A 22,682-nucleotide genomic window follows, 5' to 3' on the forward strand; every position below is an offset into this window, starting at 1 on the left:
CGTCCCAAGAACAGAGTTGACCCCTTGAACGCTCAGGCCAGAAGAGCTGATGAGCTGCGGGAGGGCCCGAAGCCCATCCTTCACAAAGGAAGCAGCAGGTCAGTGAAGAGACAGGAGAGAAAGAAACGGCCCGAATGGAGGTCAGAAGATCAAGGTGGACCTTGCTCTGACTCGCAGAGAAGCTAAAGCCCAAGGGAGGCAGGATGAGGTCAAGAAGCTAGGAGAGCACTTCAGAGGGCAGCCCGAGAAGACAAAACCACGGACTGCGATGAAGGAAATGTGCTAGGATGTAGAATGAGGACACCAAAAGAAGAGCCCCCTCCGCATACCTGCCTGAAGTACTCGAGGGAAACGTCGAGCCTGGCGTTGCAATCTTGAAAGACTCTGCAGGGAAATCTTGAAGGACGCAAGAAGCACCACGAGGACATGGAAAGAGTGCACAGCGCTGTCCCAGAAAGAACTAATCGACAGTCCCACATTTCAGGACGTAGCCTGTGGGCAGGACCCAAGGAAGCTGAAGGAAGAAGTTCAAGCTGCACCGAGTGCATTAGCCAAACACCAGACTCCAGGAACCGAGGGAGATCCATGGGAACGTTTCAGAAAGCAGAAGAAGCACTGGAAGCACTCACTTGTCTGCTCCAGGAAAGTTGGAAGACAGCTGCTCAGCCAACTGCCTGGAAGCTATCCATATTTGCTCCCATTCCAAAGAAAGGTGACCTGATCGAATGCTCACCTGAGAACACTCTGCTTGCTCTGGCCCTAGGGAAGGTGTCAAATGTCAGGGCAACTGCCCCCACCCCTTTCACAACCCCACAGCCCCTGTGGCCAACAGTAACAACAGGTCCCACACTCAGCGGTTCCCTCCCAGGGTGACCCCTTGTGCCCTCGAGGGCCCTGCTGGGCTGCCCTCTCTGTGGGAGAGGATTGCCAGGCCTTTCCTCCGTGGCACCGTTGGGCAGGCAGGTTCTAATCCCCAACTTTAGACTGGCGGTCAAGTGCACCACCCAGAGGCTTGCCCCATAGGCATAGAAAACACCCCCACCCCCAACTCAGCCTGCCACCAATCCTCCCTGCCACGCCAGTGCCCTCCTGTTCACCAACACCCTTTCATCCTTAAGACCGGCTCATTCTCTGCTGAGGCCCCTGGTAGCCCCAGTGCAGCACCTGACCCTGAGCCCAGGCATAGGCTGCAAACCCCTCCCAGGACCCAGGGAGGGAGGGGCACGTGCTGGCCAGTGTCCAGTCCCTCTTTGCTTTCAGGTTCTCCAACTGCACTGCCCAAGACGGCTAGCTGCTAGTCACCCGGCTCTTGAAAGGTGGCCAGTGCACCCCAGGAATGGAATTGCTCCTCTCTTTTCTTTAGAGTCCCAACACCCAGCCATTTTCAAACATTCTCCCGCCACCCTGCTCTGTGGTTGTGCTTCCCACTCATTGCCACGGAGTTGATGCCGACTCTAGGACAGGGTCGAACGGCCCCCGTGGGAGTCCGAGACCGTCACTCTCTGTTGGCCTTGTGTTTCTAGGTGCCGTTGATTTGGATCCAACCCATAGGACCTGTACACACCAGAATGAAACACTGTCCCGTCCTACACACCCTCACCACGGTTCCTGTGCCTGAGCCCATGATGCTGCCCCCCCAATGCCAGGCCCTCTGGTCCAGGGCCTTCCCCCTTTTCGCCGCCCCTCCACTTTACCAAACACACTGTCCTTCTCCAGGGACTGGCCTCTTCTGACAACACATACAAATTATGTGGGAGGAGGTCTCGCCGCCCTTGCCTCAAAGGAGCTCTCTGGTCCGACTTCTTACAACCCAGACGGGTCCGTCCGTCCAGCCGTCCACGGTGCGTCCAAGATGCTTCTCCAACACCACAATTCAAACCCAACGACTCCTTATGGGAGTAGAAACCCCCTTCTTCCTCCCGAGGAGCAGCTGGCGGTTTAGAACGGCTGACGTTGTGATCAGCAGCACAACGTGAAACCACAGAGCCTCCAGGGCTTCGTGGCACTGGGTTACTAAAAGGAGAAGGACAGGTTGGCCCTTCCAACCTCGCCAGCGGTGCTGCAGGAAAAAGGGCTGGTGCTCTGTTTCCATAAAACTCACCACGGAGGAAGCCCTGCTGGCCAGTTCCACTCTGCCACCCAGGGCCGGCCTTTTAACTTTCCCCTTCGTTTCCCGGAAAGAGTCAAAGGCTTCCAAGACAGGCGATAAAGGCGGTAAGACATATCCTCACCACTTAATTATAAGAAGCCGCGGTGACTTAGGTGGGCGCCAGGTTGGGGTGCCACCTGCCAAGTCAGCGGTTCGGAACCACCAGCCACTCTGAGGGAGAAAGATGAGGCTGCTGGCTTCCGGAAAGAGTGGCAGTCTCAGAACCCCACAGGGGCAGCTCTGCCCTCTCCTACGGGGCCACTAGGAACTGGCAGTGACTCGATGGTGGAGTGCTGGTCTTCGTGACAAGGATTATTATGGAAATGATGACGGGTCGGGTACGCTGGGTTACAGAGACGGAGTCCACTGCCCACACCCATTTTGGTGCCTCTGTGCTAGACTTGCAGAATTTGAGAATGCTTCGAAGCTACGCGCAAGCCTTCCAGCGGCTGCTTCCTCCATGGCGGAGAGCTGGGTGCTCCTCATGGCAGCGGCACATGGAGTTCAGGCCGGATTCGGAAGAGAACTAGGGACAAGGGACATCCCTGCTGATGTCAGCTGGCTCTTGGCTCAGAGAATACAGATACCTAGAGATAACAACCGAAGCCATGGTTCTTGGGGCCATGGGGGAGGTGCGGGGTGGGGGGAGGGCGAGGGGATTTGGGGGGTCAACTGTGAATGTGGGAGGGGAAGGGAGCGTGAGAACTGTTTGAGATGATGTAGATACAATGCTTTTTAAAGGGCGATTTCACTGTGGACGTGTCTGATATGTGAATGCTAGATCAAGAAACGACTAAACCAAACTCGACTACTGGTTGACCTGGGTGAAGGGGGAAGAAAGGGAGATTAATACATCTCTGTGGGGCTGCACGATTTTAGACTTTTAATGTGTATATATTATACATAACATATATAAATATTATATACATATATTAAAGTGGCTCACAGATAAGAAGATGGCCAAGTGTAAACCAACCTTCCTGAAAATGGACCTGAGACTGGAAACTCCCTGTAAGGTGGAGTGGGAACAGAGTTCTTTGAAAGGGCTAGTAAGATCCCGGGCCACATTAACAAAGGTTGAGTGTGAATAACAAAGGCGGAGAACATGAGGCTCTGTGGCTATTATCTCAGGGTGCTGGCTTCTGCATCACAGAATAACACTGCCCCTTGGGATGGGTTCAGGGGATCTTCGGGACCTGAGCTGGAGACCATGTGGTGTGAGGGGCTGGTGTGTCCCTCTGCACGGCTGCTGGGCACAGGGAGCAAGTCTATGCTAGGACCCTGGGGGGACCGAGCTTGAGCCAGCAGCAGAAGTGGCAGGGAGCTATAGCCTCACTGCAGACATGCACCCTGGCACAGGCAGCAAGTGGCCCGTCGACAGAGGTATTCAAGTCCAGGCTAGACTGCCCAGGCTGGTGGTAAAGGGAGCTGGAGAATGAGCTGGGTCCTTGGAAGTTCTGAGGGACCAGAAACCCAGCCACATGCCCCAGTACTGCCCCCGCCACCATCGTGGTCCCAGGGTGAGCTTCTCCACGGCTCGGCTCACACTTCCTGCGCAGGGAGATGGCCTCGCTGTGGGTCCGCTGCAGTCCCTGGTTGCTCTCCAGCTGTGGCTAAGTGGGTCAGGCCAGCTTTGCCCAGGCAGCTGGAGGGGCAGCAAAGCCACCAGTAAATAGAGAGCCCAACACCAGAGCAGGGACCCCGTGGAGGTGGGGCTGGGCGACAGAAAGGCTGTCCACACACAGGACGGGTCTGTGCAAGACCTTATTTTGGAACGTGTCCATCACGGACCCTCCCAGTGTTAAGGGCCACCCTACACCCACCATTAAGCCTCCAGCGCCTCCTTGCCAGTGACCACCACTGGGGTGCAGGCTGTGGGACGGGGACAACACTGTCGATGGAATCCACCGGCATGGGTCCCCTGAAATCATCAATACCAGCTAACATCACATGCCTCGCAGAAGGGAAGCTGAGCCAGCCCACACATGACTCACTGCTGTCCAGGGATGACAGCGCAGAGCAGCCCTGCAGGACAGGGCGGCACTGCCCCTGTGGGTTTCCGAGACTGTGACTCTTTACAGGAGTGGCTGGTGGTTTCAAACTGCTGACCTCGTGGCTAGCAACCCAACTCATACCTACTAGGAGTGGGCACTCACGTGTGGAGCTGGAGAGTCGCCCCACCTCATCTGTGAACTCAGGAGGAGCTGGAACGTGTGGCTTTCCACCCCCCTCACTGGATGGGTCTGAAGCTGATTTTGTCACCTCCCCATAGCCGCTGTCCCTGGCCCTGTCAGTGTCAACATCCACTGTCTGGTGCAAGTCTGCTTGTTTTCTTCAATGACCTGCTGCGATACCATGATGCTTTAAACTCTGTGTTAACTTGTTCATCATGGGACACTGGACGAGGCAGTCGTTCTGCTCCACTAGGTACAACTCTTGGGGTGCAAGAATAGCTAGGTCGTGTAGGGACGGTTTGTGCCCCAAGGAAGTCACTAGTTTATCGCCACTTACTTTTTCTCTGCCAGTTTGTCTGGCCCAATCAGCTTTCTTTTTCCTCCACACATTCAAGGCTCCACGTTTTTCCTTATTGTTTTCTCCTATTTTTTGTTGTAGCGCGTTCCTGTGGAGTGCCTGCCTGCCGCTTATTTATTTACTTATTACCTGAAGTTCATAGCAATTCTGTTTGACTTACCCTCATATGCTGCAGGTTGGAAGGGGGGTCTTAATGCCAGAGGAAGGTGGAGGGACTTTCTCAGGTGGGGATGGAGGCAGAAGAGTGTCCATCATGGAGGCTGTCCGTGGATGAGTGTGAGGAGGCTGGAGGCAGGACCCAACAGGCAGTCTGTCTGCCCAGCCATCAGGGCAGGGAGTAGGTGGTGGTTTCATCCTGGGGCAGCTCGGATGTGTTCAGGTAGATGCACCCAGCAGGCCAGGTGTTATGGACAATGAGATGTCAAGAGGGACAGGGGTACAAAGGCTGCTAAGGAGAGTTTATTTAGCATCCGGGGACAGTTGAGGGGGACACTGAGATAACCAAAGAGAGCATGCTTCCCAGGAAAGGGCTTGTGAATGACATTGAAGTGCTTCGGAAAGGGATCATGAGGAAAGCGGCTGGCTTAAAGAACCCTGTTAGGGTCCACGATGACAGAGACAGAAACTGTCCTACAGGGGGGGGGGGGGCAGGGGAGGGGTGCTGCCTTGCATACTCTCAACAAAAAAGAAAATAAAAGACTTCAATAAGGGAGAAGGCATGGAGTGAGAGAGTGTTCTGTGAGCTCGGCTCTGGTGCCTGCTGCGAACTTCGAGTTGTGACAAGCACAGAGCACTAGAGAGGACACGGTGGAGATACTCTTGAATGGACACAAGGGGAAAGAAGGAAACAGCCATCTACTTCTGTTCCCGCAACCTCTGGAGAAGTGATCCAAAGCCGCTCTCTAGAGACTTCCCTGGAGTGGGCACACACAGATAGCTGGGGCAGGGGTGGAGGCTGTCCTGGTGTGTTTGGTTGAGTTGTCCATAGACGCCAAATCAGTGGCATTCATGAATATATAAGAAGAAACGTTATATTAGGAAGTAATTTCACATCAAGACGGCACCCCAGCTCCGTCTAAATCAAGCCCATAGGTCCAATGGCCTGTCTGACTCGTGTAGCTGCAGGCTCCAGGTATACAAAGGTGAACAGGAAGCAGAAGGATCACGGGGCAGCACGTGCACAGTGGGACGATCCCAGGTCGGTGGAAACTCATGTAGAAGAGAGTGTTTTATATAAAGGGTAAGTGCACACCAAGAAAACATCCCAACCCAGTGCTGCCCAAGCCCACAAGTCCAACATTAACCCATTAACCCATATGTCCAACACCAATCCACAAAGTCCTCCTCCATCTCACAAAACACACACTACGATGCCAACTGCAGGAGGAAAGCTGAGTCAGTGAGCGTGTAAGCATCTCAGTGCTGAAAGGGGTCTCCACACGGCTGCTCCAGCACCCAGGGCTGCATCGGGGTAGGTCCATGTGGCTTCTCCTTGGGGATGTCTTGCAGAAAGTCAGCCTTGCCAGCTGAAGCAGGGAACTGCTAAGGCAGCTGCACCCTGGTGCGACCATCACAATCCAAGAGACCTGAGAACTGGAAAGGTGAGTCTCACCGAGCCATTTATCCCTCTGCCCTTCAATTAACCCCACATGCGTTTATCAGCCAGGTTGGCACAATAAGCTAACAAAAAAAATCACCAATGAGAGGACATAGAGACCCTGGGGGTGTTGGAGCAAGAGCAATCTAGCTGAGAGGAATCACTAAGAGGCAGAAGAAGGGAACGCATGATGGTGGGGCAGGAGGAAGGTAAAAGGAAACAGAGGAATGATCTAGGAAGCAAAACTACAGATAGAGGTATAAGCATAGCTGTGTACACATGTAAAATACACTAATTCATAATAATAGAAGTATTGACCTCGGCACATATATTTATATGGCAATAAATTGAGGCAGTGGCTGGTCTTTTGGCTTCTGCTCAAGCCCTCCCCCAATGCAAGGAAACTTTGTTTTAGCAGCCTGACATTCAGTGATGCTCACCCTCCCGACATAATCGCTGAAGACAAAATGGGTGCATAAGCAAATGTGATGAAGAGAGCTGATGGTGCCCGGTTATCAAAAGATATAGCACCTGGGGTCTTACAGGCTTAAAGTTAAACAAGCAGCCATTTAGCAGAGAAGCAACAAGCCCATGTGGAAGAAACACACCAGCCTGTATGATCATGAAGTGCTTGATTTTTTAATACGAATACATTTCCACTTTGTGTGTACTATCAACCTTGTACACTTAAGTGCTTGTTATTCAGAAGCTAAGCGTATCAATGATTAGAAGCAATGGCAAAATGAACTTCTCTGCACCCAGCACACAGTGTCAACTGTTACCAGCATAGATTTCATCAGCTCCCACCTCCTCTTCCTGAATCAAGTTGCTTGGAAGCCAATAATTCCCGATTTGTCGAGGGAACCCTGTTAGCATGACAGGACCCTGTGAAACACTGTGGACATGGAAGAAAGTCCACGCAGACCCATTCTCTATGCTCACACCCATGAAGCCCGGAAGACGACGATTCTGGTGGAGGGAAGCCTTCATGTTTGAGAGCTGGAGAAGAATCCCAGTCACGTTCTCATAATTAAAAGTTATTCCCACAATGTACCCCCATAATATTGCTCCCTCAATACCTCTTACAAGCCCTTGGCTGATCACTATGCGGTCGGTATCCCTTATCTGTAGGAGCAGACTGTTTTAATGTTCTCCCCACTCGGGGGACAGTCAACTCCCTTCTCTCTCTCTCTCTCTCTCTCTCTCTCTCTCTCTCTCTCTCTCTCTCTCTCTCTCTCTGATTCCAGATGCCTTTGAAAAGGGGAGCACCCTAAGCGTACTGTCGGTCTCTTTATTCTTACCCTTCAATTACACAATTGCTCCTTAGGATCCAGTCAGTTGTGGGCTGGCTCCCACAGGACCCCACCCCCCAATGGGTGTATGCTGGCCAATGAGTATGTACCTTTTTGCCCCAGATGACAAGTCTGAGGCACAGGATGATGGCTCAGGCAGGTGACAGATAACCATGCCTGTAAGTGGCACACTAGATCACCAGTGTCCAAGCACTACAGAGTCCATGTGCACCTGTGCCCAGACAGACTTGGGAAAAACTAATTACATGTGGGTGTCTGCAGGAGAGGCATTTCGATTAAGCACCAAGGCATGCAAACACCAGTCTGACCTGGGCTTGGATGACATGGGGCAAGGTACTTCACCTCTCTGAGCCTGATTCTTGGCTTAATTAGTGACGGACAAAACCCGTCCTGCCTTTGCACCTACAGTCCTTCCCCAAATCCTTGTGCAGCATAACTGGGAAAGAGTGTCTGCTCTGAGAAGCACTGACTTGGATGCGGGATGGAATGGACCACAGAGACTGGAAAGGGCTGAGCAGGAGCGTGGGTGGGGCAGGGAGCTCAGGACCAGGATGACTGAGAGACTGAGAATAAGAGATGGGGGTGGTTGCACCATCTGAAGAATGGAGGCTGGTGACCAGCACAGGAACTGAGCACAGGCGCTGAGACTCCCCCAGGTGCTGACTGCCCTGGCTGGAATGCTGGGTGCCGTGAGGAAGTGGGTGGACTTCAGACGCAGTGCACCCGACAAGAGGCTCTGTTGGCTCCCAGGGACACCTGCCCACGAGGTTCAGGGACAATAGGGGGGCAGAGTGTGGCCTTTTCTTGCTGACAGATAATTCAGAGGACACCAGGGCCAGAGATGGGTGCTGAGCTTCTGCACCCCACGGGTCAACCCCACACCTCACGCCCAGGCTGAGGGCAGCAGGCATGGCCACAGGATAAAGGTCAGCGTGGGATCAGAAGTTCAGTCCCTGTGCTGCCCAGCACAGTGCTCTCAGGCTCCAAGTCTGGGCTCCACGTCCTAGTTTGCTGGAGAAGCCAATCCACGCTGCCGGGGGGGTGCTGCTGGGGATATGGAAGTCAGGTATCTGCAGGGACAGCAGGGGAGAGACCGGTCAGTGCCAGTTCTCCCTTCTGGGAGGCTGGGCCATTTCCTTGGATTCTGGGAAGGGGGGCAGGGAGGGGGCCACAGGCCCATGCAGACAGCAGTTGTCAGCCTCGACCAGAGCCTGAGGTCATCTGGATGATGGTGGGAGGATGGGCGCCAAGTTGACCAGGGCCAATGCAGTGTCTGAGGACATAGTGACCACCCCAGCAGGTCAGGTGGACCCAACAATGAGGCTGCTCAGCTCCTACACCCAGCACCCTGCAAGGGTCTTCCACATAGCAGTGGACAGTCACAGTACCAGGGGACATTTCCCCACTCCTGGGGCCCCTGCCCCCTCACCTGAAAGCGACCAGGAACTGGGCCTTGGATCTGGAGAACAGCTCCTGGACCAGGTCCCACAGCACTCCTTGCACCCAGCGCAGGTCCCTCGGTGCATCGGGCAACCAGGCCAAGAGCCTGGAGGATGTGCTTGAATCAGTTCTATCTCCCAAGCCCACCCCTGGGTCTCCCAGGGGGAAGCAGAAAGGAGGGCGCTCAGGAGAGGGGAAGCAACCCATCTCTGTGGGCCCCTTCAGAGCAGGCTGGACATCTACGGCCCCTGAGATGCATGCATGGTTGGGAGGAACCATGTTGGACTGAACTCAAGGGGAGTGGCCAGGACTAGAGGGTACACATGGGGAACACGGAGGGCTGGAAGGGCAGGGCTCCAGGGTCAGGCAGGCCAGGGGGCATGCAGCCTGCTCCCTGCTCATGCTGAACCTCTCTGGGCTTGTTTCCTCACCTGTCATGTGGGGACATAACCTTATGACTGTTGACTATCCCCTGCCCCTTCCCTGCCCGCTCTCAGCCACCAGGCCTAGAGTTCCTACCCCCGGACCTTCATCTGTCCCTCCCCTTCCTCCCCTTTCTCCCAGTCCCAGCCCAGTGCATTGTCTCCTCCTCAGACCCCTCTGTGTCCCCACCCAAGCCCCCCATCCCAGCCTCTCTTTTCTCAACAGCCATTGGGCTTCCTCAAACCATTGTCTGATCTTGGCTCCAAATGCCGCCATGGCTGCCCGGTGCCCAGGCTCCAGCCTGCATGTGGCCCAGCACAGCAGAGAAAGCACAGCTCTGTGCAGAGAGCCCAGTTGCCGGGCAGTGGTGACACAGCCCTCCTGCCACACAAAGGCCTATGAGATGCCCACTGGACACTGCAGAGCCTTCCCACTTTCCCATCCCCTCAGGGGCCGTGCGGCCCAAGGCTCCCATTCTGGAGAGTGTGATGACCAGCCATCCCCTCTTTGTACTGCATCCTGGGCCTCTGTGATTGTGACATGTGTGATGACTGTGTGAGTTGCGTGGGAACCATGCATGTCCCTTCCCTACAATCTGGGCAGTCCACACATGTGGTACCACCCCGGGGTTTGGTTTTACATGGAGACGTTAGACTTGGCATTGACCCCTCATCATTGCAACTGGACCGATGAGTCACACCATGCTAAATGGAGAACAGGTTGAGCTTGTGGAGGATTCTGTCTTGCTTGGATCCCCAATCGATGCTCCTGGAAGCAGCAGTCAAGAGACGTGTTGCATTAGGCAAGCCTGCTGCACAAGACCTTGGCGTTTTGAAAAGCATGGAAGTTACTTTGAGGAAGGAGGGGCACCTGACCCAAGTCACGGGATTCTCCAAGGCCTCACATGCGTGTGAAATCTGAACACTGACTCCGGGAGACTAAAGACCCATGGAGGCGTTTGCATCGCGATGCCGGAGAAGAGTATCGAAAGTGCCACGGGCTGCCTGCTGAAAGGACACACTGATCTGTCTTGGACGAAATATCTCTGTCTCACGTACTTGGACACATTGTCAGGAGCAACCAGTCCCTGGAGAAGGACATCGTGCTTGGTAAAGTGGAGGGACAGTGAAACGGAGGAAGACTCTCAAAGAGATGGGCTGATGCCACGGCTGCAGCAGTGGGCTCGGGCACAGGACCAACTGCGGGGACGGCGCCGGACCAGACAGTGTTTGGTTCTGTTGTGCAGAGGGTCACTATGGGGCACCACCAACTCGATGGCCCCTAACAACCACAACATCCACACCACACCACAACCACACCACACCCACGTTGCAGCTGTGCCTTTGCTTTAGCTGCTCTGTGTCAGCCCAAATCTCTCTCTCCGCGAGGCTAAGTGGCCTCCTCAGGCCACCTGTGCACTCAGTGGGCACCAAGACACAGCCACTGACCTGCTTTCACCACCTCTGGGCAGCCTTCAGACCAGACCGATGGTGGGGGCCGTCCCAGGCCAGACCCGGCGTGGCCCTACCTTAGCTCCCTCCCCCAGGGCTGAGACTGAACAAGCACACCGGTGATGGCTCTCAGGTGGGTCGCCCATCTGCATTCAGAGTCAAGGGTACCTTCCCGGCCCCCTCTGCCTGTTGGTGAAATGAATGGACAAACCATGGAGAGTTCCTTGGATCTGCACTTGAAGGGTGAGTGTGGACTTGGCCGTGGCCAGGCTGACATGGAAGGGCCTTGCTTTGTGGACAAGAAGGTTCACTGAAGCCCAAAGACATTAAGGAACCTGGCAGAGTCTCACCTGAGCCTCACAGGCTCCCGAACTTAACTTCCAAGGGGGTACCCTGTTTGCAATCAGTCAGAGGCAACACAGACAGAGAGGACTTGCCAGGCACCCCCACCCCGCCCTGGGCTCCCTATCAGCCCATTCTGCAGGGGAGAGTACCAAGTCTCCAGGTGGGAAGCCAAGCCCAGGCCAGGCGGAGAGCAGTCGGGCCCCACAGCACCTGGCTTTGCCCGCCCCGTGGGTCAGGGCCTCCGCCCCGGTCTTTGCCACCATAGGTCAACCCCATCTGAGGGCGCCGGGCCTCACCTTCTAGACCGGAAGAAGACGAACTCCACGGGCAGTGTGCAGGGCAACAGCAGGTACGTCATCACCTGCCCGAGGTTCGACCGCCTGAAGCTGGCCCAGAAGCCGCTCTTCTTCCTGCCCGCCTTTCTCAGGGCTGCAAGAGAAGCCAGCGCATGGCCCAGCCCACCTGGCACCAGCCCAGCTGCCCTCTGCCCTCCCTGCTCAGCATCACCCTGAGTGATGGACAAGTGGCCCAGCCGCCCTTCACCGGGACCCCACCCCCAGTTCTGCAGCGGAAGAAAGCTTGTGCCCAGGAAGCTCACCTCCAGCTTTCTACCTGACACGGAAGCATAGTCCCAAACCCTACACCTACTCTCTAATTCTAAACTCGGCCCCCTCTCTGCCTCTAGGCCAGACTCTAACCCTAAACCTTAAAGTCACCATCCCCAAGCCTACCGCCTAGACCTACTGCCTCACCCTAAAATGAATACCTCATTCTCCGTCACCGTCACCCCCTCAGACTGCCCAGTGCTCCCACCTGTCTGTCTCTGGGCAGCTTTTGAGGACCCCTGTCCTGGAGCCCCAGTGGCTCAGGGAGTAATCTTAGGATGTGAACCATAAGATAGCTGGTTCCAAGCCACCCTCTGCTCTGCTGGAGAGAGATGTGGCCATCTGTCTGTGTGAAGAGTACATCCCGGGAACCCCTAGGGGGAAGGGCTACTCTGTCCTACCCTGGGGACTTGAGTCCAAACTGCCTGCACAGCAGTGGGGGGTACAGTCCTCTGGGGCTCTCCAAGCTGCCCATCACCCCTGGTACTGCGAGCACCCGACTCACAGCTCTCGGCCTCCTGGGGTTTTTGCATGTGCTGTGCACTCTGTCTGGACCCTCGTCCCATCCGCTCCCAGGCCCTGCTGCCCAATACACAGACCCTCATCCTCTCTCCCTGCGGACCACCATTCCCATGTCCTCTCATGCCCCACCCCACCTCCATGGAGACCCCTACCCTGTCTCTGCCCACACCCTCCTCTCTTTCTCTGCCCGAGGGCAGGCTCCTTGCCCTCAGCCTGAGTCCCACATCCTCCATAGTGAAAGCGGGGAGAACAGAGCATCACACCTGTGCTGGGCTGTCAATGAGACCCACGCCAGCCACCTGCGGTACGCACTCCGTTGGTGCTCAGGAAAGGGGGTCCCTGTCCTTGCCCAGACCACATGGTCCCCTGGGGCAGTGTCCCGGCCCTGACTCCCGGGGGAGGCATGTGGTAGATGACTAAGGTGGGCAGGGCAGTACCAGCTTCCAGTTCTGGCGAGAGCTGCTCAAAGTTGGGCACGTCCTTGACCAACACATTGGGCACCTCCCAATTGTCAGGCAGCCCTGCCTTCTTGCTCTCATCACTGGCACCATCCTGGGGGCCTTTGGCGGGGGCTGGAGGTTCCATAGATGCCAAAGTCCACAGTATGGGCTCCTTGGTGAGTCCTGGGCCAAGAGCAGAGGAGCAGGGGATGACCAGTCAGCATATGCCCATTCTCTGCCAGCTACCCTTGCCACCCTAGTCAAGGTCCCCACCTCCCCATGCCCACCCCTGCCCTGGTGACCTGTCTGCCCTGGGTGTGCTCACTCTCTCCATTCCTGTTCCCAGGTCACTCTATAGGGGAGTGGGGGGGGGGGCATGGCCAGGCCTGAGGACAGGGACCAGGCTCCAGATCTTGACTCAGCCACCTATAAACGATGTGCCCTAAGCTCTCTGAGCCTCATTTTCCCTTCGGTGAGTGAGCCTGCTTTTCACAGGCTCCCTGAGGGCCAAGTCAGGTCACATGTCGAGCTCTAGCAGACCTGGAATGGATTTTGTACCCAAGTCTTCTCCTGCTGCGGTGGCTTCTCTGGGCTGTCACCTGGGGTTAAGGCCATGGGACAGGCTCTGAGGCCTGAGATGCTGCTCGAATCAAGGCTCAACCACTGTGGACGGCCCTCTCCTGAGGTCACCATCCACACTCTGGCCCCCCTATCACCCCATGGACTCTCTTGCTCTCACACACACATACATGCACACCTACAGACCACACATGCATACATGTACGCATACATCCATGTAGACCCTTAGCACATGCATACCTACTCACACATACACATCCGCAGAAACATAGTGCATAGTGAATCTGTGCACACACACACACACACACACACACTATACACACGTACCTGTACGCACACATACAAATACACTACACGTGCATACCTTCTCACACCTGCATACAAATACATAGACAGACACACTACAGTGCATCTGTGTACAAACACACACACATACAGATGCACACACACATTTCACACACACACATGTTCACATACACACAGACACAGGCACACACATAAGTAATACACACATGTATGGCACACACATAGAGATGCACATACATTATAATGCACATAGGCATGCACACGCTAATACAGATGCACACATGTACACACGTAATGCACACATGCATGCACACAAGCATGCACACAACACACATAGATAAGCATGAACATGTACATGCACATGCAGAGACATGCATGTAATGCTGACATGTACATGCATACACATGTAATGACACACATGTGCACACATACAGGTGCATACACAAACAAATGTAATGCACACACGAATGTGTGCACATGTATGCAGATGCACACACATACATATGCAATGCATGCACACATGTACAGGCACACATACATGCATGTGCCATGCACACATGTATACACACACATGCACGTGCCATGCACACATGTATACACACATACATGCATGTGTCATGCACACATGTATACACACCAGATCCAATGCACACACATGTACACATACAGATGCACACACATACATGTGCAATGCACACACCCATGTACACACACAAACTACTGTACACTGAGTTCTCCTCCCCTCAGGATGCTCACCTCAGTTCTCCCTTCCTTTCCTCTGCCTGGAATGTCCTCCCTGCACACCTGCCCCCTGCCCCACGCCCTCCACAGATAGTCCATGGCTCCCTCCTTCCTCCACCCTCCCGTTGGTCTCTGGGCCTGTCCCAGTGTGCAGTGTGACCCCTCCCAGGTGCCCAGCGCCCTGCTAAGACACCGCACAGGGCAGAGGAGGGAGTGAGCCCAGCTCCCCAGCAGCTCCCACGGCAGCGCCCCCTGGTGAGCACAAGCATGCAGTTTCCACAGGGCACAGTCAGCTATGTGGCAGGGTGGGGGCTGCCACCTACGCCGTCTCTCCAGGAACCTCAGGGTGTCCAGGTAACCTTGTCTGCATATGTCGGCCAATACCTGAGAACACAATTGGGGGGGGGGGGCAAGGGGATCAGCGTCTGTCTCCATCTGTCTTTAATTGGAGGCTCCCAGCTTAGCCTACACTCCCCCAGTGTCCCCTCAAGTAGGACTCAGGGGCCCAGGGGACCCCAGGACAGAACAACATATGCTGCCTCTTTCAGCACCCCCTTTCCCTCCTTCCCCCAGAGTCCTTGACTGAGCCCTCCAGCTCTAGCCCTGCCCTCTGGACAAGGAGACACTAAGCCTGCCTGTGACAGCTGGGACACCCCCATAGGTCACTGTTCCTCAGGTCCTTGGTGTTTGTGTTCAAGATCAGTCTGCAAGGGCACAGCATCCTGGGAGCCCAGCCCCACCCCTCTCCACCGGAGCCCTCCAGGCTACAGGGCTGACAGCTCTGGCAGAGAGTTCTGGGTCCCTTGTTGGAGGCTCCAGGACAGGCAGGTCACCTGGGGGGGGGGGGGGAGGGTTGGTGGGCATAATGACAGTGTGTGGTCACATTGCCCATTTTCCAGAAAACAAATAAACAAAGCAGTTGCCATGGAGATGACACCAACTCTTGGTGACCCCATTTGCATCACAGCAGAATTGTGCTCCAATGGCTGATTGTTCAGGAATCTCCAGGACTTTCTTCTGAGGCACCTCTGGGGGGGATCTGAGCCACCCACCTTTCTAGTTGGCAGCTGAGCAGAAAACTAAGGAGGGAAGACCAGGCAGCGGGTGCCTGGCTGGCATGGATGGAATGGTGGGCTCCTCAAAGATGCCCCCCACCAACTTCACACACACATATGTTGTACATCTTGACCTGCAGTCCTGAAGCCCTGGGGGTGGATGAGGTACCCATTGGCCTAATAACTGCCAGGTCAGGAGTTCAACTCCACCAGCTGCTCCCTAAGAGAAAGATGACCCATCCTGTTTCCTTCAAGATTGACAGGCTCAGAAGTGCTAGAGAGGGTCTCTATAGACTCTAGAGCCCTGGTGGCATCATGGTTAAGTAGTGGGCTGCTCATGGCAAGGTCAGAGTTACAGTCTCAGAAATCTACAGGGGCTGTTCTGCCCTGTCCCATATGGTTGCAATGAGTTGGAATCAATTGAATGGCAGTGAGTTTGGCTTTGGTTCATACATGGCGGCAGTGGGTGTCCCTGTGCTTATCATTCCATTTGGGGAGGGTGTCTTTGCTAGGTTAACGAGGCTGTGTGGGTGTCTGGCAGTCCTGGGCAGACCTACCTCGGGGCTGGGCGGGAGGATGGCATAGTACGCCCTGAATATATTCTTCAGGTAGAACTGGAACCTGGTCCTGGTGACTTGGAACTCGTGCATGCCTGCCAAGGGGCTCTGGGGACAGATGTCCTGCTTCCCAGGGAAAGGGGCCACGGTGATGGTGGAGTTCTTGTCTTCCAAGGGCATATTGTTGCTAAGAGCTCCATCAACGTAGCGCTGCAATATGGGGTGTAGTGCCAGGTGGGTGTTGCTGCCCTCTGGGCTCCCCCTGTCCACCCCCACACTTCCCGAAGACCACAGCAGACAATGGGTGGCAGCTGGTCACCCTCCAGCTGTCCCAGGCTCACTGGGTTCACTCTGGCCAAGGATGCTGGCCATAGGGGTGAGAACAGGGTCTGTCCCACAGAAGGTGTCCTCTGAGCCCAGGCCTGGGCTCAGTATCACCCCTCCATGGTGACTCACCTCCCCTCTGAATTCCGGAGGGATCACCCCGCAGTAAAAAGGGAGGTATATGGAACAGACCATGGCCTGGAAAGACAGGGGTTAGGGCAGTGTTGTCATTCCTGCGTCATTTCTTCAGCGCCGCTGGGGCCACATCTGTGTGTCTGTACACCCGAGGGAGCTGGGCCCAGGTGGGGGGGGGAACCGTGAGGCCCCCATGTGCCCCACTCAACAGAGCAGAGCCTGGGCTTGGGCTGTTGGCCACCTTCTCCCCGAAGTGGAGGCTCCTGCCCAAGCAGCGGCTCTGACAGGAACTGCTGGGGGGGGGGGGGGACTGTCCTGTGTAGAAGCCTAACCCCCTGCCATAGAACAGCCCGTGTGGTCGCGCCTCTGTCCTCCACCCCACCCCAACTCTTATTCCAGGGCTGGAGTTTGTCTTCACTCACCCGGAAATGAGGCCACTGCGCCCCAGCGTAGCACAGCCACGCCCACAAACTAGCCTGCTGTTTCCTGTCACCGTGTTATAGTCACAGCGCTGAAACGCTGAGAGGCACATGAATAACATCTAGTAAACGTGGACCCAGGGTGGGAACTGAGCAGGCACCCCACCTGGAAGCTGCAGCTCCTGGAGAGGGTCCAATCTGAGAGGTCTGCCCCTTCCTCATCCAGAACCTCCTCCATGTAGCCTAGAGCTGCCCCAACAACCTGGAGGCCGTGCACGCCCAGAGTGACATGGACCAGTTGTGTCCACTCCTTATGCCTCAGTTTCCTCTTTTGGAGCAAACCGCGGGTCTTCCAGCTGCTCCCCCTCCCACCTGCGGAGCCCCTGCCCCTGGGAAGCTGGGGTCCGACCCTGCGCACCTGGATAAGCTCATCTCGGGTGGCGAATTCGGTGACGATGACGTTCTTGTTGTCCGACCAACGGGTCAGCGAGATGCCCAGCTGCTTCGAGGCCAGGATGTGGGCATCGGCGGGCAGGCTCTCCTGCAGTGCCCAGGTGATGTGCTCGATGGGGGCGAAGGCCGGGTGGAAGATGCCCAGACTCAGCCCCTTGATCACCCTCACCATGCCCAGGAGGTGGCTGCAGCAGAATTCTGAGGAGGGCAGGTACAGGGTGCTCCTCAGAGGGGCTGCCTACACCCTTCCCCACTGCCCGCCTCTTTCTCCCGCGAATAATGGGGGAGATACGCCCCTCTTCACCTACCCTCCAGCAGAGAATGTCTGCCTGGACCCTAGGTTCCAATTTTGCGCCCACTTTCCTGCCCTGGGATCCCGGAAAAAGCCCTTCCAGGCTTAGATTGTATTCCTTCTCTGTGAAATGGGGCTCTGACCCCCCCCCAAACCAAGATCCTCATAGGGGTTCAACAAGAGTGCTGGGACAAAGGGCCAGGGGTACCCCAGAAGACACACACTTCTACTTCCCATCGCTGCCTCCTCTCCTAAAAGTCCCCACGGCAGGGTGTGTGAACCAGTGCCTCCTGAACTCAAGCAGCCCGGGGACAGACCCACCAACAGGCTTCCCGGTGACGATGCCCAAGGCCTGGAGCGCTCCCGAGGAGGAGCCATAGAAGCGGCGCGCGCCGGAGATGAGGCGCGGGGCGCGCTCCTTCATGCACTGGGTCGCGCCCACGTGGTAGAGAGCCAGGAAGCCGGCGCCCGCGAAGGACATGCTCCAGCTGCCGTCCTCCTCGAAGGACACCATAGCGGAGGGTGGGGGCGGGCACGGAGGGGAGCCCAGCAGAGTGGATTAGGGACGCAAGGCGTCGGTCCACAATGGGGCCTGGCTGGGCGCTGGATGGGCACAGGGAGTGGTGCGGGATGGGGCACCTGGCCAGAGAGAGCCAGGGGCAGCGACTGGCTAAGGCTCTTGGAGTCTTTCTGTGCTCAGGATCCTGCCCCGCCCTTGAACTGCACCACCACCTGCCTCACCAGCCAATGAGGTCGCGGAGCCACAGCGCCCCTCCTGCAAGTGTGAGCCAGGTGTGCCCAGGCTGCCCTGAGGCCTTGGGCGCCACGCAACCCCAGTCTGGATTCAGAGATCGGGATTTCCGGTGCCCTACCCAGATCACTGCAGTCCTGACCCCATCATCCCCGCCCAGGCACGCCGCGCTAGAGTCTGTGCTGGCCCGGTAGTCCGACCCAGGAGGGTTCCTGCTGCTGGATTGCAGGCATCCGAGACTGCCCACCTAGCCTGGGCACAGCAGAGGCGGGCAGCCACCTTCCAATTGCGTCCCCTACCACCTGTTCCAGGTCCCCAAACATCTCCCCAACCTGTGTGTGCTCAGTGTGGGGGGTGGGGGAGGGTGGGCTCAAGTTCCCGCGCAGAGAGGCTGAGGTACTGGCACAGCCGCCATGCGCCCACCTCCTTACTAAGGGGAACGTGGTCCTGGGGGATTAATCGGGGGCCCTGGGAGGTGATGAGAAGTCCTGATGGCTCACTGGTTAAGCACTCATATGTTAACAAAAGGTTGGAAATTTGTCCCTCCTCAGGTGAAAGAATAGACATTTTGTTCCCATGAAAGATACAGCATTAGAAGCCATCTGGGATGGTCTTTCTGTGTGCTCTCGTGTGGGGCTGAGCCCCGACCCACTTGATGGCACAGAACAATTGAAGGCTGACACCTGGGCTTTACAGGTATTCCCCTCTCACCTGGTCCTGGATCATCTCATTGGATCCTCATGATAGTGTTATCAGATAAATGGCATTGTAAATCTTATCTGACAGACTTGGCAACTGAGAACTTCCCTGAGAAGTCAAGTGAGCTAAATCAGTACATGATCTCTGAACTAGGTTGTAAGTCGATGAGTATTGCTACATACATCTTCAGGAAACAAAGATATGCAAATGCAATGTTATCATCGCTCAATGTATCCCCCATCTAAGTCGATACACTTGAGACGCAGTATATCCATCAGTGAAGAATTGTGAGCTCTTCAATTTACACTGTATTCAATGGGAGGTCGGCACTCCTGGAGAGACTCAAGTCAGGTTTCTGCTCAAAGTTCTTTGAAGTGGGGGGACAAAAAGAAGTCAGAAAGGCCCAAATCCGGGCTGAAACGTGAATGGGGTAACGTTCCCCAACGAAATTCTAACAGGACAGCCATTCACATCGAAGGATAACGGAGTACATTGTCAAGGTGAATTTTAAAAATCCCTGGGCACAACTTCCTGACCTTTTTCTCACCCATGCAGCTTTCAACTTTCTTAAAACTTCTTCAGAATAAGCCTCTCGATCATCTTCAGTCCTTCAAAACATCTAGCAAGATGGCCCTTTGGGAATCCTGCCACAGAGCTGCTCTGACTGGTGCTGACCTCTCCGTCTTCAGTTAGCTGGATCGCTTTTTATTGGGACGCGCCCTGGTGGTACAGTGGATGAAGAGCTGGGCTGCTAACTGCGAGGACCACCGTTCAAACCCACCAGCTACTTCTCAGGAGAACAGTGAGCCAATCTGCTTCTGTGAATACCTACGGCTTTGAAAACATTGTGGAGAAATTCTACTCTGACCTGCAGGGTGGATTGAGTCACAAATAGTATGAGGGGACAGAACAACTCAGGGCTGACACTTCACCTTGAGAAATACTCCCTTCTTTCACCTGGTACTCATTTCATCCTGTATTTATGAAGTCCACTTTACAGATGAAGAGATGGGGACCCTAAGTGCCGCGTCCAGCCAGAAAGTGTTCTCTGTGTGAGAGCGTCAGAGAGCAGTTCGACATAAGGACAGAAACCTTTAGTGAACACAGATATCAAAATGTGAATCTGTGATTGCTCTAGTTATGCTCCACAGGTTGACCACTTCTGAAGACCGTGTTTCCACATGGAAATGGGGAGCTCTGCTCCATCCTACAAGCTGGCCGCGAGTTAGAATCAACTCAAGGTCAGGGAGTGAGCTAGTTTTGATTGGAGTTTTCTTTTTATTAGCTGTGATTACATATAATGTATCGTCCGTATTCCAGTCATGTCAAGTAGAATATACACTTGCCGCCAAAATCATTTTCCAAACATTCTTTTTCGACATGGATTTCTTGAAATGGCCTCCCTCCCCCCGCCCCCCACTCCCACCACTACCCCTGTCTCACCCCGGATCCTCTGTTCATCAGTCCGGATCCTCTAGCTTCATCAGTCATGGGAACGTGTGCAGCACAGCTTCAAGAGGGTGACTCCATCGAGATACACACTACTGTGACCGAACAAAGGCAGAAGAAAGCAATACAGACCCCCCAAAGTACAGAAAGCTTGGGGACCCAGCTCAGGTCTAGCCCACCTCGTGCGGGGATCTACTGACAAAGTTTTAGCTGTTCAGTTCAGATTTATGCCTTTGAACTTCTAGACTCCTCTCTCTGAAGAGCTCTGTTGAGGGACCACTTTCCCCCCCACCCCTCAATATTAGTGGGGGGCGTTCTCTGGAGGCTGGTTTCCGAGGGAGTGTCGGGACGTGTCCATGGTGAGAGCTTATTGGCAGCCACCCAAAGAGCACAGAGGCATGTGGACACACATGTCTTTGGAAGAATCATGTGCATGTATGAACTAGAACCCGGGTAGGAATTCTACGGCTTGGGGTCCTTCCAGCTTCTCGGGAGGTAGTGTTGCCTCTGGCACAATGGTGGGAAGATGTCCCTCCAGTGGGTCTTGATGGGATCCAGCAGCAGCTCCACCAGAGGCAGCCCCATCATTATCTTTGTTTGCAAACTTTGTTCAGCCCAGTGAGGTCACTCCCACCCATGCCAGTGCCGGGCCAACAGAGGCGGAAAGACCCAACCAGAAAAATGCCATGGACTCTTCCTGTCTAAATGAGAAGTTACTCTCCCAGAGACTTATAAGCGCGGGGAGCTTCTTATTCTACCTCTTTCTATCTCTTCTCTCTTCCTGGCCTCCTCTCTCCTAGTGGGCACTCTGCCTGTCTCTGCCCTGTCTCAACCTGCATCAGTGTCACGAGCTCACTCTTTTTGCTGGACTTCACCCCAGACCGAGGCGTCTACTTTGACTCTCCTTTTCGGCTCTGCTGTGGCAGTTTCCATGGTCTCTATCAGTTGCCTCTCACTCTTTCACTTGGCTAGTCCCCTGACCGCAGACAAAGAGCTGGCTCCAACTTTCCCCAATGGAAGGATCCTAAATTCCTTTCACCCCACTTCATCTCCAGCTCTCTATAAATCTCATTTCCCTAAATAAAACTTTCTAATTAAAAGATCTTTTAAAAATAATTTTATTAGGGGCTCATACAACTCTTTTCACAATCCCTACATACACACATCAATTGTGTAAAGCACATCCGCACATTCATTGCCCTCATCATTCTCAAAACATTTGCTCTCCACCTAAGCCCCTGGCATCAGTCTTGTGTAATTTTCCGTGGGCTTTTATCTGTGTCTTTCTGTTCTGGAATCTCTGTCAAAGGTGTTTTCTTTCTCTAGTTAGTATCCTGAAGTCATTCTGGAACTTGCACCAGCTTTTAAAACTCTTTTTATTCCTTGTTCCCGTCCTCGCCGGGTGTTGAGAGTTTTGTCTTCGAGCTCACGAATCTGGCTCTCCATTCTTGAAATTGGTTCGGAAGACCAATGAGGTAGAACTGAGGACCCAGAAATACAACCAACTACCTACAGACAAGCAAAGCACTTGACCATTGCAAACTCTAGGGAGCCTGGAGAAAAATGGGAGTCCCCGAAGACCTCCTGGTGCTCACTGGAAAGCTGCTTGGGAGAGAGGAGTATAGAAGATGCAGACCATAATCCTGACCGCAACAGTCAAAACCGTATCCGTAGATCCCCCTGTGATGCAGGTTGGACCTGATCTGGTTTCCAAACTTTTTCGTATTTTTGGTTTCTATTGTTTTTGTTCGTTCATGGTAGGGGAAATAAAACACCCCAAAAAAACCTCTTCCCTAAAAGACTGTTCGAATTCCCGACTAAAACCATTTGGTCTCACTGTTTTTGGTGTTGGTTGGTATTTCAAGGACCAGATCTATTTCGGTTTGTATTACAGGTCTGTGAAAGTTTTCTACACCAATGCATGTACATTTATATAGGTTACTGTGCTTCTAGAAATGTGTCCGTGTAATCTAGGTTTTCAAATTTGTTGGGATAGCATTCTTCACACATTGTGGAATTATCTTTTCTATATCGGTTGACTCTGCTGTGGTGCCATCTGTTTTGTATCTCACCCAGAAGATTTGCCTCTTCTCCTGCATTAGTTT

General features: G+C 54.4%; 1 protein-coding gene across 1 annotated transcript; it reads right to left on the minus strand.

Annotated features, from left to right (window-relative positions):
• Positions 1-8,594: 8,594 nt before the first annotated feature.
• On the minus strand, positions 8,595-18,192 carry LOC142450627 (patatin-like phospholipase domain-containing protein 5). Its single transcript, XM_075552608.1, has 9 exons — positions 18,000-18,192; positions 17,352-17,584; positions 16,512-16,577; positions 16,056-16,265; positions 14,767-14,827; positions 12,815-13,000; positions 11,547-11,679; positions 9,021-9,137; positions 8,595-8,661 (listed from the first exon to the last, which is right to left on the minus strand). Exons 1-9 carry the CDS (start codon positions 18,190-18,192, stop codon positions 8,595-8,597), a joined length of 1,266 nt encoding a protein of 421 aa, XP_075408723.1.
• Positions 18,193-22,682: the final 4,490 nt, after the last annotated feature.

This window comes from Tenrec ecaudatus, chromosome 6, assembly GCF_050624435.1.
Source record: "Tenrec ecaudatus isolate mTenEca1 chromosome 6, mTenEca1.hap1, whole genome shotgun sequence".
Classification (NCBI taxonomy): Eukaryota; Metazoa; Chordata; class Mammalia; order Afrosoricida; family Tenrecidae; genus Tenrec; species Tenrec ecaudatus.

Excerpts from the sequence above, each read along its gene's own strand:
- LOC142450627 (XM_075552608.1), bottom strand. The coding sequence starts at position 18,192 with ATGGTGTCCTTCGAGGAGGACGGCAGCTGGAGCATGTCCTTCGCGGGC. Across the intron at positions 13,001-14,766 it reads GAGGTTCCTGGAGAGACGGC|GACTCACCAAGGAGCCCATA; the intron begins GTAGGTGGCAGC and ends CTCTTGGCCCAG. Across the intron at positions 9,138-11,546 it reads GTCTTCTTCCGGTCTAGAAG|GCTCTTGGCCTGGTTGCCCG; the intron begins GTGAGGCCCGGC and ends CACATCCTCCAG.